We start from the raw sequence: 16,077 nt of genomic DNA, 5'->3' as shown, positions 1-16,077 counted from the left end.
CTGCAACACTATTGTACACGGTACCAACGCTGTTCTATATATAGACAATGGGTCGTGTCTCATATTATTTGTTATATTTTTATTATTCATTATTTTCACTTGACTCGCATAAATAATTTTGTTCGAAGAACATTTTATGCAGTTTTACTTCGCAGCACTTCACTTGCAATTTGCAATTTCTAGTTACTTTTTATAATTTGTATGATATAGAGGCTTACAGTAAGAAGTGAAGTTATTTAATACCCGATTCACTCATGAATGAATGTTTCATGGATCCTGTGCTGTTGGAGTGTTAGCGAAGAGTATAAAATTTGCAAGAGGTCCGACTGCCATGATTTTGTATGCTGGCAATGGAACGTTAAAAAAGTACTGCCACGAAATAAGGGGCACCCTATTTGAATTCGAATAGAGTTCGAAACTCGAACATGCACACAGCACACGTTTGATCATCAAGCGTCTTTTAAGGCGACGCCCCCTTGTGGAAGTACTTTTTGAGTTCCAATGAAACCACAGCAGTAGTCGGACTCTTTGGTGTTAGCTTGCGTTTCCTGTATGTTTCCGTCTGAATGTTTTTGGCAAAACTATTTGCTGCGGCGAGACTTTTTTTATACCTTGTTTTGGGAACTTATGATTTTAAAGGTTGTCAGAAGAGGCAGGAAAAAAAATTGTATTTTCTTATTAAGCAAATAGTTTGTGATGGTTAAATGCTTCAGATTTACATAATTAAGAAGAAATATACATATTTTATTTTTGGAGATTTCAAGGCAGCAATGGGCATGTAAAAATAAAGAGAAACTTGTTTTTTTTTTCTGAAATTTCCGTTTTTTCGTGGTGGCGAGTACATCACGAAATAATAAAAAAATTAATTTTATTTGAAATCATTGTTATTGGCGGGTGGCGGGTTCACTTGCTTTCCATCCTCCTCTAACGGTATTTAAAGAAATAACAAAACAAGGTATAAACAATTCTCGCCAAAGGCTGTAGATAGAGGAATGAGTAGGTTTACCTTAAGTTGTTGTAATGTATTTCTTTACCAAACTCAATATTTTCATTTTTGTTTCAGATTTTGACAAAGGACAGTGTCACTGTTGCTGTAGATGCAGTTGTTTTCTACCGAGTTTTTAATCCAACCATGACAATCACTAATGTTGTTGATGCTCAGAAATCTACCAAATTTCTTGCTGCTACCACACTGAGAAATTGTCTTGGAATGAAGACTCTTGCTGAAGTGCTATCTGAAAGGGAGAATTTAAGTACCCATATGCAGACTGTCCTTGATGAAGCTACCGACCCTTGGGGCGTCCAAGTAGAGAGAGTTGAAATGTAAGTTTAACTTATAGTTGCTGGTACAGTAGATGTTTTCTACAATAAACTCTACCTACTACAATAATACTTTTAAGCACCAATTTTAATTCTATAGTATCGTATTATTTTTAATGTTGTTTTGGTATTATATATTAATATTTTGTGTTTTATTTTGTGTTGTGTAGAAAACAAAATTTTCAGTTTATAAAATATATATTAATGATAATAGTGTAGATTTGTATAGCGCCGGTATCCATCAAACAAGATGCTCATGGCGCTTAACATGTGGACTAGGAACTCAATGATTTTTTTCGCCGCTAATGGTCCATTCGTGTCTGTGCTTCAGGGATGTCGTTATGCAGGGTGGAGGTGGGCGGGGCCGCCCAGTCTTGACGTCTTTTGCCCATCCTAAAGCCTTTTTTAAGGCCTTCCGCCTTGCCTCATACAAACCCTCCCACCCACCCTTAAAATCATGAACAAACACAAGTTTTTGCTCAATAATAATGCTTTTAAAACACGTCAATGGATTCTCGCACCAGTCAGAATGTTGTTCGCCAAGGTGCTTGCTTCACTGAACGTAGAAAACATGTGATTCGTCACTTGGCATGAGAGTGAGGTGGTTTGTTTGTTGTCTGTCTATAATGGTACAGGCAATCTAGCATGTAGCCGAAAATGTCCCAACTTGTCAATCTAATGACAAGGCCTATAGGCTATTTTTTTTATCATAAATTTTGGTTCCCGGTGGTCTCTACTATAAAGTTCATGACCGCCAAGTACTTAAAAACAGGGATTACCCATACTTGGAATGGGCGCTAAAATTGGCATCCATCCATGTTTTATGCACTGCATACACAAGCACACACTTGCCCTGGCCAAAAGTTAAACCGTGAAACACCTGTGAGGTACGAAATTCGACACGATTTTTCAAGTTAGAGTTGAGCTGGAAATTAGCTCTCATGCAACATACTTTCGACAGAGCTAGCCTAGTTTAGAAAAGAAAGCGATGACAAAGGTTTAGACCATTTTCAGTTTAAAACAGGCATGTTATTTTTTGATTTACTTATTGCAATAATTTCAAGATCTTTAATCATTATGCGGTGTGTAATACATTGCGGTAAGTGAATTGATCGATATACAGTAATATCACTATGCCTCTCTAGCCTGAATAGTGCTAACTGTACGTAGTGCTGATAGGCCTACTTGTCGTTAACTAACGCCAAATTATACGCACTTTCAACCCACCCTAAGAATTTTAACACCCACCCTCAGTTTTCAATAGCTACACCCCTGGTGCTTGTGTCAGCAACTCTCATTGTTAACCACAGGATTGGATTTTGCCTAACTCTGACCAAAATACTGTTATCCATACTTTTAATTATCATTTTTTTTTTACAATTTAATTAACATTGTTTTGAAAACTATAATTATTTGTGTTATTGGTGGTGTTATTATGACCAAGCCTGTGGGCATTGCTGTCGATATCATATCAGTGTTCAATATCAATCATCACTTATCATCATTTAGTCATCATCAGTCAGTATCATAGTAAACATCATTGCCATTTACATAATTATCATCCTCAATCACGAAACCAATCATAAACCTCTAGGGTGTAACTCTGTAGCTGTTGTATTTCTAACTTTTATAAACAACATCACTACTTAAGCTTCATTTAAAAGAGAATTAGTTTTATAAAAGTGCCAATGAATCCTGTTAACTTGCCAAGTGTTTGCTGTTAGATGTAGGAGAAAAAGAAATATTTATTAGTGTCAGAGTCATCACCCGGAATCCTTATTGAATTTCAGGAAAGATGTGAGATTACCAGTGCAGTTGCAGCGTGCCATGGCGGCAGAGGCTGAAGCAGCAAGGGAAGCGAGGGCAAAGGTTAGATTTATATATCCAGTGTTTACATTCATATCACTTTAATTACAGTAAATATAGATATTTATAGGGAATTGCATTATTGTTCCCATTGAGAAAATCATACCTAGATACTCATAAGTGTATAATGTATACTTCTTACAACAAATTTTACTCACTCTATTGTATAATATACAATTGATATTAAATCTTACATAAATAATTACCTTCATCAGTGATAATATGATTTTGAGGAATAATAATTACAGTAGAACCCTTATAAGGGGACACCTTCAGGACCAAAAAAGTGTCCTCTTAATAGGAGTGTCCACTAAATAGGGGTACTCCTATTCAGGGGAAACTAACCAAAAATGTAAAATTGTCCCCTTAATACGGGTTTTTGGCATGTTTTCATATAACGATGACATACATTCTTTATAATTTTATTTTTATTGACATAATTAGTTTTACAGCAGAATCAGAACTTTATAGCAATAATTTGCAATGCAAATACAATTCATTATAATATGAAATCAGCAGAAATTTAATTGAAATATGTTCCCAATCTTGTTTCATGATGCAATGTCACTGACCAAATATACTTCTTTTTTTCTTTTAATATTGAGCTTGTATTGAATGAATGTAGCATGAATAGAGTATCGACTTGAAATTACGGGTGCATGTTATGGTATAGATTAGAATCCTATATGAAAGTACACGAAAAACAAAGGAAAATAAATCCCCATAGTTAAGGGTCAAAATTGACCAGATTGGCTTATACAAAGTAACACATGCAGTAGGCCTATACTGATATTAACTCTAAGGATTCAGGGGAGAAAATTCTGGTTTATTGCTCAAAATGTGTCAGAATATAAAGTTGAATGAATTTGTCTTAATTTGAGGCTGCTGTAGTTGTTGTGATACAATAAAAAAAAAATTAAGTGTCCCCTTAATAGGGGTTATTTGACCATTTGGCACACTCAGAACGTGTCCCTGTCCCCTTATTAGGGGTTGGCTGTAGTGTTAAAAGATATATTACCCCTCGTTTGACGGAAAAGTGTCCCCTTAATAGAGGTGTCCCCTGAATAGGGGTGTCCTAAAAGATGGGTTCTACTGTAATAACAATATTGGTCTCCACAATTGGCAATTTTTGAAGGAAAAAAAATGCGCTCAAGTAGATAAAAATCACCTTATTTTGCAAGCTGGCACCCCTCACGTAATCATGGAGCTCCCCACTTCACCTTCTTGCGGGATGTGCAATACCCTGTTCCATGACTCCTAAATGGGCCACTGCCGCACCAACTGTTTATGAATATATTTCAAAGTCCAAATAAACCTACTCCTTGTTACTGGATGCCTTTGCAACAGCCGTAAACAATGTGCAAACATCTCCACTCCACGGGAAGTATTCCTAGTACTGTAGTGCAATTATTGTTATCGTTTGCGTATTATTACCTTAAGAAGAGTGTATGCTACTTGGCCTCATCGTATGTTGGTAGAGCAGTCTAAGTGGACACACGCTTCCACATCGCGAGAAGATATATTTGTTAATATATACAAAGATGATGGTAAACTAATTGAACAAACATTATTATTTCAGGTGATTGCTGCTGAAGGTGAACAGAATTCATCTCGTGCTCTCAAAGAGGCAGCAGACGTTATGGCTGAAACACCGGTCGCACTTCAACTTCGCTATTTGCAAACGTTGAACATGATATCGGCAGAAAAGAATTCTACGATTATATTTCCCTTGCCCTTGAATTTGTTGGAAAACCTTCCTGGATTTCGTAAGAGTAACACCAATCTTTAGAGTTTTTGCTAATAGTTGTTATTATATTTGTTATTATTACAAGTATGTTTTAACTGACCAGAATGGACCCTAAGCAAAATTCTTGGATAGACTGGTCATTTCCAAAGAAATCTTTGCATTCAAAAAATTAAATGTCCATGTAAGCAAGGTATGATCAGATTCCTAGGACACCTATAATGTAACTAGAAAACAATACACCAGCAAAAACAAATTCTGTAAGAAGTTCAAAAAGTATAAAAGTAGAGTAACAAGGGATAATGCAAAACAAAGTGGCAAATTGCATTATATTTAATGATGGGCAAGAAACTCCATAAATATATCAATATTTTTAGAGGTCTTTTCAGGCTACAATTCACTTAAATTTATATTTTTTCAATAAGAAATTCCATTTTACAAGTCCTTTAATGGCACAAAAAAGTAAAAATGTAAGACTATGTGAATGTAGGTGTGTTAATTATCAAGCAAGAAATGACAAAGCATTGGAGTGTTAGAGAGAGAGAGAGTCGGGATCATGAATGAAGATAATTAAACAAAATTCAACGTATTAATTTGGGCTAATTAATTTAAAGCTTATTTGTATTATTATAACGTTCGATATAGTTTATATTTAAAGTTTAGTTGTAATAACCAAAGGTTTGTTATTAGCAGGAAAGAATGATTTTGAGGTTTTATGTTGTCAAAGATATACAGGACATGACCCGGTGAGTCAATAACTTACGAAAATCAATTAAATATGCCTGTACAATCCAAACATTTTCTCTGGAATTAGTTTATGTGATAGTATTCATTATTAAAAAAATGAATAAAGGTGCAGGTAAACCTGTAGACAAGGCCAAATTATTCAATCTGTTTTTCACACTTATTATTAAACAGACAGGAATATTTAATTTATTTTATTTTAATATAGTTGCATAATAAGTTTATATTTAAAGAGTGTAGATTGTTCATGATTAGCTGCACAAGGATATTTTTTTTTTCCGATAGAATAAATGAATTTAAAAAATCAAGCAAGTTACACAAGTTTGTTTTGATGTTTGTAGTCTTCAACATTTAAGATGTGCTATTTTTATTTCATTATAAAAATTGGACAGTAACAGTCATTCACAGTATAGTAACAGTTGTTCACAGTATAGTAACATTTAAAACATTTAATTGAGAGTGATATTGATCCAGCATGATATCAGCAACATAATCTATTGGCTTTTAAAAATTATAGCTTCTTTATCCGAGTTTAGTTTTGTATGGCATTTAGGTGGTTTTACATGGTAGATATTAACGTGCCATGAACAGCTTCACAAAAAGAAAAAAAAAAACAGACTGGCAAATAGTAAATCAATCAATTTAAGTGTCACGCATTTTCTACTGGACTTTAGAATGACCCTTGCTTTTCATACATAATAGAGAATAATGTGAATCTTGTTAATCTATTGGCATTTAGATATGCTTCTACTATGACTACACCAAAGGAATAGACTGCCATAAATATACACAAGGCAAAAAAAGAATACAATGCGCTGCATTTTAATGTACATACAGAGACTGGGGAAATTCTCAATTTTAATTAAAAGCCATTTACATTTTTCCTTTTTCTAAGGTGTTTTTTTTTTTTTTTTTTTGTGTATATGACACTTATCAAGACAAATTAATTAAGTAATATAAATCAATATGCATATTAAAGCAATGGATTTTGTGGAATTTGGATGTTGAAAAGGAGACCCTTTTAGCATGGGAGACAAAGATATAGGCCAACATGACAATATTTAAACAGCGCTAGATAATGTATGAAGTACGCCTAGATATATTTTCTAAGCTTCTGGTTATTTTGGTCATCTTTGTTAAGTTACGTTTTGTTGATTGGTTTCTTGTGTCAGAGGCTACTTTATGCATATTAATGTTCACTTCGATCGGGGCTGTGTCAGAAAGATGTTGCTGATGATGATATTGATGTCGATATTTATGATGATGGTGGTGATGATGATATTGACGACATCGAGGATGATGATTATGAGGATGAGGAGGATGATGATTAGGAGAAGGATAATGATTTTGATGATCACGATTTTAATGATGATGATTATGAGGATAAGGAGGATGATGATGATGATGACGACGACGACGTTGTTCACAGTATAGTAACATTTAAAACATTTAATTGAGAGTGATATTGATCCAGCATGATATCAGCAACATAATCTATTGGCTTTTAAAAATTATAGCTTCTTTATCCGAGTTTAGTTTTGTATGGCATTTAGGTGGTTTTACATGGTAGATATTAACGTGCCATGAACAGCTTCACAAAAAGAAAAAAAAAAACAGGCTGGCAAATAGTAAATCAATCAATTTAAGTGTCACACATTTTCTACTGGACTTTAGAATGACCCTTGCTTTTCATACATAATAGAGAATAATGTGAATCTTGTTAATCTATTGGCATTTAGATATGCTTCTACTATGACTACACCAAAGGAATAGACTGCCATAAATATACACAAGGCAAAAAAAGAATACACTGCGCTGTGTTTTAATGTACATACAGGAGACTGGGGAAATTCTCAATTTTAATTAAAAGCCATTTACATTTTTCCTTTTTCTAAGGTTTTTTTTTTTTTTTTTAAGTTTTTTTTTTTTTTTTTTTTTTTGTATATGACACTTATCAAGACAAATTAATTAAGTAAAATAAATCAATATGCATATTTAAGCAATGGATTTTGTGGAATTTAGATGTTGAAAAGGAGACCCTTTTAGCATGGGCAACAAAGATATAGGCCAACATGACAATATTTAAACAGCGCTAGATAATGTATAAAGTACGCCTAGATATATTTTCTAAGCTTCTGGTTATTTTGGTCATCTTCGTTAAGTTACGTTTTGTTGATTGGTTTCTTGTGTCAGAGGCTACTTTATGCATATTAATGTTCACTTCGATCGGGGCTGTGTCAGAAAGATGTTGCTGATGATGATATTGATGTCGATATTTATGATGATGGTGGTGATGATGATATTGACGACATCGAGGATGATGATTAGGAGAAGGATAATGATTTTGATGATCACGATTTTAATGATGATGATTATGAGGATAAGGAGGATGATGATGATGATGACGACGACGACGTTGGGGGTGGTGGTGGAGACGATGACAATGACTTTGTATAAATATATCTTAAACTCCAGTTCAGACGTTAGCGCAAGTCGCCTGGGACAGTGAGATTGTTAGTGTCTATATTATGAGAATTTCTAATTAACACACAATTTATTTATTATACGGTAGGTGATAATTAGTAGAATTGATTTCAAGTAAGCGTCTAATTGAATCAGCCATTAGTGTAGGCCTACATACAGCAAACGTATTCGATTAACAAGAGGTCTAGAGTCTAGGCGGAACTTGCTATTACCACTCAATCAACATTTTGTGTAGGGCCATCTTATTGTAGACGCTAAAATAGTTCTAATATAGGTGTACATCAAATGTTACCAGATGATTTACATTTTTTAACCACCAGGCACTTTCTTTCAGACAACTGACTGAAATGCTCACACATAGTGGAGCAGTGGATAAGCTAGAAAAGCTTATAGGTTGCAGCTTGGAAGTCATAGTAAAAGATGTATTTATACATTCATATATATATATTTTTGCGTGGGAGTGCCCCGGAACCCCTAGTTTATTGTTATCTCGATCGGTCCCACTCCCCCCCCCCCCCCCTTTTTGGACACTCTGGATCCGCCCGTCTCTCAGCTCGAAGAAAATACCCCCTATCTTTTTTTCATTTGTAAATCCCTCTGGTAAATTTGATTGTTCCTCTGTTCATGAACACATTGTCAACACTCGCATGATGATATAGATACACTATATCTAGATACACTACATCTAGATAGCTATCTACATCACAAACACCTTAAAGCAAGGACCAACTGTTTGCACCTCTCTGCTATTCACGAGTTTCCAAGACTCTGGCATTCTTTCCCAAACACTCTTGAAGACTCCTTAACTGTATATAGGGTCTGTGACTATATCAACTCTTTTTCTGTCTTCTTAAACAACCTAAAATCTTACTTATTCTCTTCTTAATTCTAACATCAACTTTTCTCAATCCTAATTTTCTATATATGGACGTGTGTGTGCATTAATTTTTGATGAATTTCATATTTATTTTTTATTTTATTATTTTTTATTTTTTCTCTATTTATATTGTATACTTGTAAAATCCGATTCATAATTTTTTAACTTCCATTTCTATTCTAATTAACCATTTTATTTGTATATATTACATAGGTTTGTTTTTATGTAAAACTTGGTTGATGAGGGGCACAGACATTTTGTTATAGTGATTAAGTTCACTTGTGTGTCTCTGCCAATCAGCTCAGTTAGTCTTGTTTTTCATTATCTGTATAATTTTTATGTTATGCTTTTGTTTGGCAATAAAAGAAATATATATATATATATATATATTGAATATATACGCTCATTATTCAATTTGTTTAGTGAGAAAAATATTTTCTCGCAAAATTTAAATTTAAAACATTTAAACTGTACAAATTAAACAATTTAATTGTAAGAACACTGACATCTGTATAATTATGTTAAAGATCCTAAAAATACTTATTAGATGTGTATAAGAGACAGATAACACACTCTCATTCCCAATGCGTTTTTAACTTAGGCTCGGAATATGAGTATAAACCGTGGAAAGAAAGGCTGCTCTTTTGTCACTATTTTCCACCTTCCAACATTTCCCGGTGGCTGTTCACTTATAAATTAACCTTAAGGATAATTGAAACTGAGGAAAGTATACTAAATCCCTATACAAATATATCAAATTTTAGTGACAGGGTTTTACACAAATAGTATATTACATCATTTTGATTTTAACACTTCATATTATATGACCCTTAAAAATTGAATGTATGAATTACTATGCAACACACCGTACTGTAGGCCTGTATTAATAATTGATAGAGAAAGTATACAATATTAACATTGTGTTCGAAACATTGTTCGGAAAATGTTACGCATCGTAATGTCAAGCAATACATGGATCCACTTTGCATACAGATGCTCCTTTATTCAATGTCGAAATCGTTCTAATGGAGGATCGGAATATACAATTCGTACATCCGCAGGGTTACAATTTATTGCATTTGTGCAATGTGCATGAGTGTATGCAAGGGGGTCGGGAAGGTGGTACGACCCTGCCGCCCCCCCCCCCCCAACCAACATTTTCAAAGGTCCACATTTTTTCCGAAGATATTTTTTTCTAGGGCCTTTTCACAATGACATAAATGAAAAAGCATTGATGAGGTACCACCAATGAGTCCAAAGACCTTGCCAATTGCGTAAATTAATCTATCTCAATTCCAGCAATTGAAACTGAGCCTACCATCCGCTTCAAGCTGGTGGCGCTGTAATCGATTTTCCTGTCTCCCACTGAAAAGGTCCAAAACCAACATTTTCAAAGGTCCACATTTTTCCGAAGATATTTTTTTCTAGGGCCTTTTCACAATGACATAAATGAAAAAGCATTGATGAGGTACCACCAATGAGTCCAAAGACCTTGCCAATTGCGTAAATTAATCTATCTCAATTCCAGCAATTGAAACTGAGCCTACCATCCGCTTCAAGCTGGTGGCGCTGTAATCGATTTTCCTGTCTCCCACTGAAAAGGTCCAAAAAATTATGATCACGACCTACCCAGAAAAAAAAAATCCTGGATACACTCCTGTTGTGTATTTCTTGTAGATGTGTTACAAAAGCCGTTTATGTCCACACCAACGCCTGAGAGTTCTGGAAATAGTTGGACATCACCGTTAACCCAATCAGTGTGCAGAGAATCTCTTGACAACCGAAAGACCCTGAAGAGTGGCAAAGACAGGTTAAGCATACCTGACGGTAAAGAATAATTTCATTTTTGTATTTGACCTTTCCTCTGTTCTTTTCTCAGTCAGTTGATAGGATATTTCACTATCTTACCATAATTAGGATGTAATAACAGAACAATTCATAGGTCGATCTAGGTACATTTTCCGTCCAAAAAATATATAATGCAATGTATATTGTTGGCAACAATTTTTGCCATGTAATAGTAACTCATCAACAAATCTCAGATGTTTTAAACCTATACAATGGATGAACTTTACCACATTACAGACACGGAAAAATAGGCCTATCTAGTTTACGATTTTTTTTAAAGAAAATATTTACCTTCGTTAAAGCCATTTTTTTCAAATATGAAATACTATTTTCATATCAATATGATCCCATAATATTATGGTGGCCACCTAATGTTTATCGTAACCTTATCATATAATCATTACGTGTATTGACAATAATCATTCGTTATTTTTATATATCTTTTAGGCGTAATTATATTGAGCACAGCAATTGGTGGCGCTACACATCGTGGAGTTTTCTGCAATCAGGGTGTAATTCCAAAAGGGACACGTTTCGGACCTTATTGCGGTCGTATTACACACGTTAGCGAAATCAAGACAAACGCAGAAAACAGTTACATGTGGGAGGTATGAGTTACATTCCATCAGAAATAGTATTATAAAATAGTACCGGTATGTTAATTTTTAAGCAAAATAGAAATATCAATAATGCACCATGAGCACCATAACTGCCAAATAAAGGAAAAATTATTGAAAATCGTATCCGGCATAGAATATTAACATTCCTTATGATTGTACAAAACAAAACGTTCCTGCCTTTGGGAATTGAACCCGCAATCACTTGTTGTTATTTGGAATCACTTTTATTACAGTGGCACACATCGAAAATGATGGTGCATCCAAAAGACAAAAATCAACAGAAAATTGAAAAGAAGAAAAAAAAAGCTTTACGAAAATCATTACGGAACTAAAGGTTTGGAAAATATAAGCAATACTAATAATAATAATAATAATAATAATAATAATAATAATAATAATAATAATAATAATAATAACAATAACATTAACAAAAATAATAATAATAATAATAATAATAATAATAATAATATTAATAATAATAATAATAATAATAATAAAGAAAATAAGCAACTTAAAATATCGGTTGTACTTAGGTAGTAATATTCTTATAGATATGTCATATCACCACAGGGGTCTGTTGATAGGCCTATCGAAGACGGTCCATCCGATACTTCTTTAACTGATAATACGCCCACACAAGTGCGGCTTAGGTATATGTAGGCCTACTTTAGATGTCGTTAATGAAGTAATTTGTATGGAATCGAAGTTGCTGCGAAATTGGTTGGTTGATGTATAATTTATATGATAGTACTGTACTATTAGTGCCTATATAAAGAACAGAAAAATGTTCCAGGTTTCTTCAAGATTCTACCGCACATTATTTTAATTATACAATGTTAGTATTAATTAACATATCCAACTGATTAGTTGACATTTGGCTGGCTTTGTTTAATAGATATTCAAAGATGGGAAACTTTGCAATTTTGTTGACGGCGAAGGATCGTCTGGTAATTGGTTACGTTTCATAAATTGCGCAAGACACAGCGCCGAGCAAAATCTTACTGCTGTACAATATGGTGGTGCTGTTTATTACGAATCATGTAAGGACATCTTGTATGGAATGGAATTATTGGTGTGGTATGGGGACAACTATCAACAATTACTTGGGATCCCAATTGCATTGAAGGACACTGCAGAAGGAAGTGCTGCCTCTGAAAAAGAAGGTACATTACGCGTTGTGGTAACCATTGTGGTAGGGCCCAGGATCTTACTTGCCATCATTTAGGTGATGGATGGTATTTCTTGGGCCATGGGAAATACCACATTATGAAATCATTGGGTGATCAAGCTTTAGAACCAACCAATTATAAATAAATATTTTAGAATTATGAAGGGCTATTTACCTTTATAATGATCAGGGCAACGCGTTATTTTATGTGTTCGCAAGAGTGGATGTGTGATGCTTCATCTATCAATTGATTCAATGTAATTAATAAGTGATAAGATAACATGTAAATCTCATTGGATAGACAATCTTCACACCACTGTAAGAGTCTACCTTGGGGTTTAAAACGATACCATAATTAGTTACGCGAATAGTTAAAGTGTTATAGAAAATTGTTCAAATTAGTGAGAAAAATATTTTCTCGCAAAATTTAAATTTAAAATATTTAAACTGTACAAATTAAACAATTTAATTGTAAGAACACTGACATCTGTATAATTATGTTAAAGATCCTAAAAATACTTATTTATCTTTGACAGAATCAGAGGGATACAAATGTAAAAAATGCGAAAAGGTATTCGCCTACAAGTATTACAGGGATAAGCATTTGAAGTACACTCGTTGTGTTGATCAAGGTGACCGGAAGTTCCCGTGCCATCTTTGCAGACGATCTTTCGAAAAGCGTGATCGTCTCCGTATACACATTCTCCATGTTCACGAAAAGTACAGGCCACACAAATGTGGAGTATGTGGCAAATGTTTCTCACAGGTGAGTAAGAACTTAAATAGTGAAATTATTCTGTTAAAAATGATGACGATGCATCATTATTATCATCATAATCATCATCATTATATAGAGGCTATATAATAATAATAATTATTATTATTATTATTAATTATTATTATTAATAATATTATTATTATTATTATTATTATTATTATTATTATTATTATTATTATTATTTTATAATTACTGTATTATGTTGATCATTTAGTCATCTAGCTTAAACAAGCATCATCGAGTCCATAGCGGAGAGCGTCCTTACAAGTGTGTGTACTGCAGTAAGGCGTTTACAGCATCAAGTATTCTGCGTACGCACATACGTCAGCATAGTGGTGAGAAGCCATTCAAATGCAAGCACTGTCTCAAGGCGTTTGCCTCTCACGCAGCTCATGACAGCCACGTACGTAGGACACATCAGCAGAACTGTTCTCCCAAGCAGCGGAACATTGATCCAGAAAAAAACAATACGACGTCTCTAAAACTTTAGACAGCGCCCGCTATCTAAATCCACTTATCCAAACTTTTATCCAAAGTGTTTAAAATAACACAAAATTATTAAATTTTAAAGGATAACAAATACGAATACTTCATCACCATCTTCGTGCCTAAAACATCATATTGATAATCTGCTGTACGAGCTAAATATGATCCTTTTCATGCATTGCCTACTTTGTGACAGATATGCTACCGTATGGGAAGGGTTGTCTAAAAATATGACGTAACCGAATTCGTTTTCGCAAGCTTACGAAAACCCCCTATTGTAAATAAAAACGATCTATGATGGCTCAGTAATAAAGCTTATGCACACAATTAATATTTGCTTTTAATGTATTTCCACAGTATACGACTAAATGTAACATGAGAACATGATAATTATTTCAACATACATGGGTATATTACTTACTTATTAATAAAGCTTATGCACACAATTAATATTTGCTTTTAATGTATTTCCACAGTATACGACTAAATGTAACATGAGAACATGATAATTATTTCAACATACATGGGTATATTACTTACTTAGAAGAAACACAGAATAAAATTATTTACGTACTTACGATTAATGTTTGCTAATGCTAATAATAAACACATGCGATACACCAGCCTATACAATTTGAATTGTTAATATTCGTTCCACGTACAAGTAGGCCTATGTATGGAAATACACTACATATAAGTAAATTACCATACCTTTTAGATAAATATAAAATAGCCCTATAAAATATAGAGCAGATAGGGCTAATTTTAAAATCCATACATATGTGAAAATGGTATTAGTTAATTAGAAGAGACAATAAAACAAGGCAGATCGAATCATGATTGATTAGTACATTGGCTTCTTGAGATGTGTTTTGGGGAAGTGGTTGATTACGGTACCTGATTTTGTAACTATTACACATAAAGGTGTGAGGCACATTAAAGGTCTAAGATGTCTAGTCGTGCTGTTTGTTTCTACCATGATAGCGACTCCCTCTCACTCATTCACTTACACGCCACACATTCTAGTCGTAAGGTTATTTTTTTTATTTTTTTTTTATAGAGTAACGCATTGTCCCTATTTAAACCTACTGAGCTATAAAGCAATACACTCCCAGCGCGATGGCGTTTATTTCTTTTCTTGGAGTAAGAATAATACTCTCTTACGTTTCCCACTTTTCATTTAGTGTTGTGTTTCTTATGTTCGTTGATAATATATGAATCCAACAAACACATACTTAAATACGGTACTGATACAAATAATGTCTTAGACAAATCACATACTGTAATTATAAAACTTTAAGTACAACAAGTATGCCTAACCAAACCAAAACACAATACTGATACAAACTTCACGTATCGAACTTTTAGTACCATGGCTAACCATACAGGGGCCTTAAGAATAAGTATTACCAGAGAAAATAAGTAGGCCTGAAAGTCAAAGAAATAAAACTTAAAAGCCTCTGTCCACACTATGAAAAAAAAAACTGTTGTGCCATATATAGTCACGATGTGCCTATATATGGTCATAATGTGATGTCATCATGACCATATTTAGGCATGTCCCAATATAATTTGATACTCTGGAGAGGGCTTAAGATTATACACGTGTACCTGCTTACATAATTTTAATTATTAACAGCATATGACAAGTGAGAATATCTAAGAAGCTGTGTTTAATTAGCTTTTTTGCGGTTATCTGTTTGTACGTGAGAAACAAACGCTGTTTGGCTCAGGCTCTTTAATTTAAGACGGAAAAATGTTTCAAAGTATTCGTACTAAAAGTATTTCTGCTTTTAACAAAGTCGGCATAAGCCCTCTACATGTGTCTTTAGTGGACCCATTGCCTATCTAAAGCATCACTGATCCACCGATAGATCTTGCATTGGCATTTTCAGGGTACTTCTCTTTGGATCACGCACCTGAATACGACCAGTGCACATCTGATCATAAAGATGTTCATAGCGGTGATTATGAATGCTCTGTCCGTTGGTGTTAGCTGACTGTATTTGACTGTCGGGTGAAACAAGCTGGTTAAAATTCTGACGACCAATCAACCAAAATGTTGTCATGCCTCCTTTGCCCTGCAAAAATTTCATGACACTTATCAATGTATGTATGTATGTGTTTATGTATATATGTATG

The 16,077-nt window shown here is 33.9% G+C and overlaps 3 protein-coding genes across 7 annotated transcripts in view; 2 read left to right on the top strand and 1 right to left on the bottom strand.

Moving 5' to 3' along the window:
• The window catches only part of LOC117102026 (band 7 protein AGAP004871-like), a 21,950-nt gene extending 15,968 nt beyond the window's left edge, over positions 1 to 5,982 (top strand). For all 4 annotated transcript variants that reach the window (XM_033242244.1, XM_033242249.1, XM_033242263.1 and 1 more), the window contains exons 4-6: positions 1,064 to 1,323; positions 3,111 to 3,189; positions 4,766 to 5,982. In XM_033242244.1, coding sequence (XP_033098135.1) covers positions 1,064 to 1,323; positions 3,111 to 3,189; positions 4,766 to 4,975 — 549 coding nt within the window. In that variant the 3' untranslated portion in view covers positions 4,976 to 5,982. The remainder of the gene's footprint in view (positions 1 to 1,063; positions 1,324 to 3,110; positions 3,190 to 4,765) is intronic.
• A 4,735-nt stretch (positions 5,983 to 10,717) lies between these two features.
• The window catches only part of LOC117102020 (adenosine deaminase-like), a 26,779-nt gene continuing 21,419 nt past the window's right edge, over positions 10,718 to 16,077 (top strand). Inside the window, exons 1-4 of the mRNA XM_033242234.1 lie at positions 10,718 to 10,862; positions 11,331 to 11,491; positions 12,399 to 12,666; positions 13,208 to 13,437. Coding sequence (XP_033098125.1) covers positions 10,733 to 10,862; positions 11,331 to 11,491; positions 12,399 to 12,666; positions 13,208 to 13,437 — 789 coding nt within the window. The 5' untranslated portion in view covers positions 10,718 to 10,732. The remainder of the gene's footprint in view (positions 10,863 to 11,330; positions 11,492 to 12,398; positions 12,667 to 13,207; positions 13,438 to 16,077) is intronic.
• LOC117102002 overlaps positions 14,263 to 16,077 on the bottom strand; it is an 11,406-nt gene continuing 9,591 nt past the window's right edge. For both annotated transcript variants that reach the window (XM_033242205.1, XM_033242214.1), the window contains exon 7: positions 14,263 to 16,016. In XM_033242205.1, coding sequence (XP_033098096.1) covers positions 15,792 to 16,016 — 225 coding nt within the window. In that variant the 3' untranslated portion in view covers positions 14,263 to 15,791. The remainder of the gene's footprint in view (positions 16,017 to 16,077) is intronic.

The sequence above is a fragment of the Anneissia japonica genome, unplaced genomic scaffold (genome assembly GCF_011630105.1).
Source record: "Anneissia japonica isolate Jap-2015-1 unplaced genomic scaffold, ASM1163010v1 scaffold1005_len2656397_cov198, whole genome shotgun sequence".
Classification (NCBI taxonomy): domain Eukaryota; kingdom Metazoa; phylum Echinodermata; class Crinoidea; order Comatulida; family Comatulidae; genus Anneissia; species Anneissia japonica.
The sequence above is the reverse complement of the archived record's forward strand: the minus strand, read 5'-3'. Positions and strand labels throughout refer to the sequence as shown.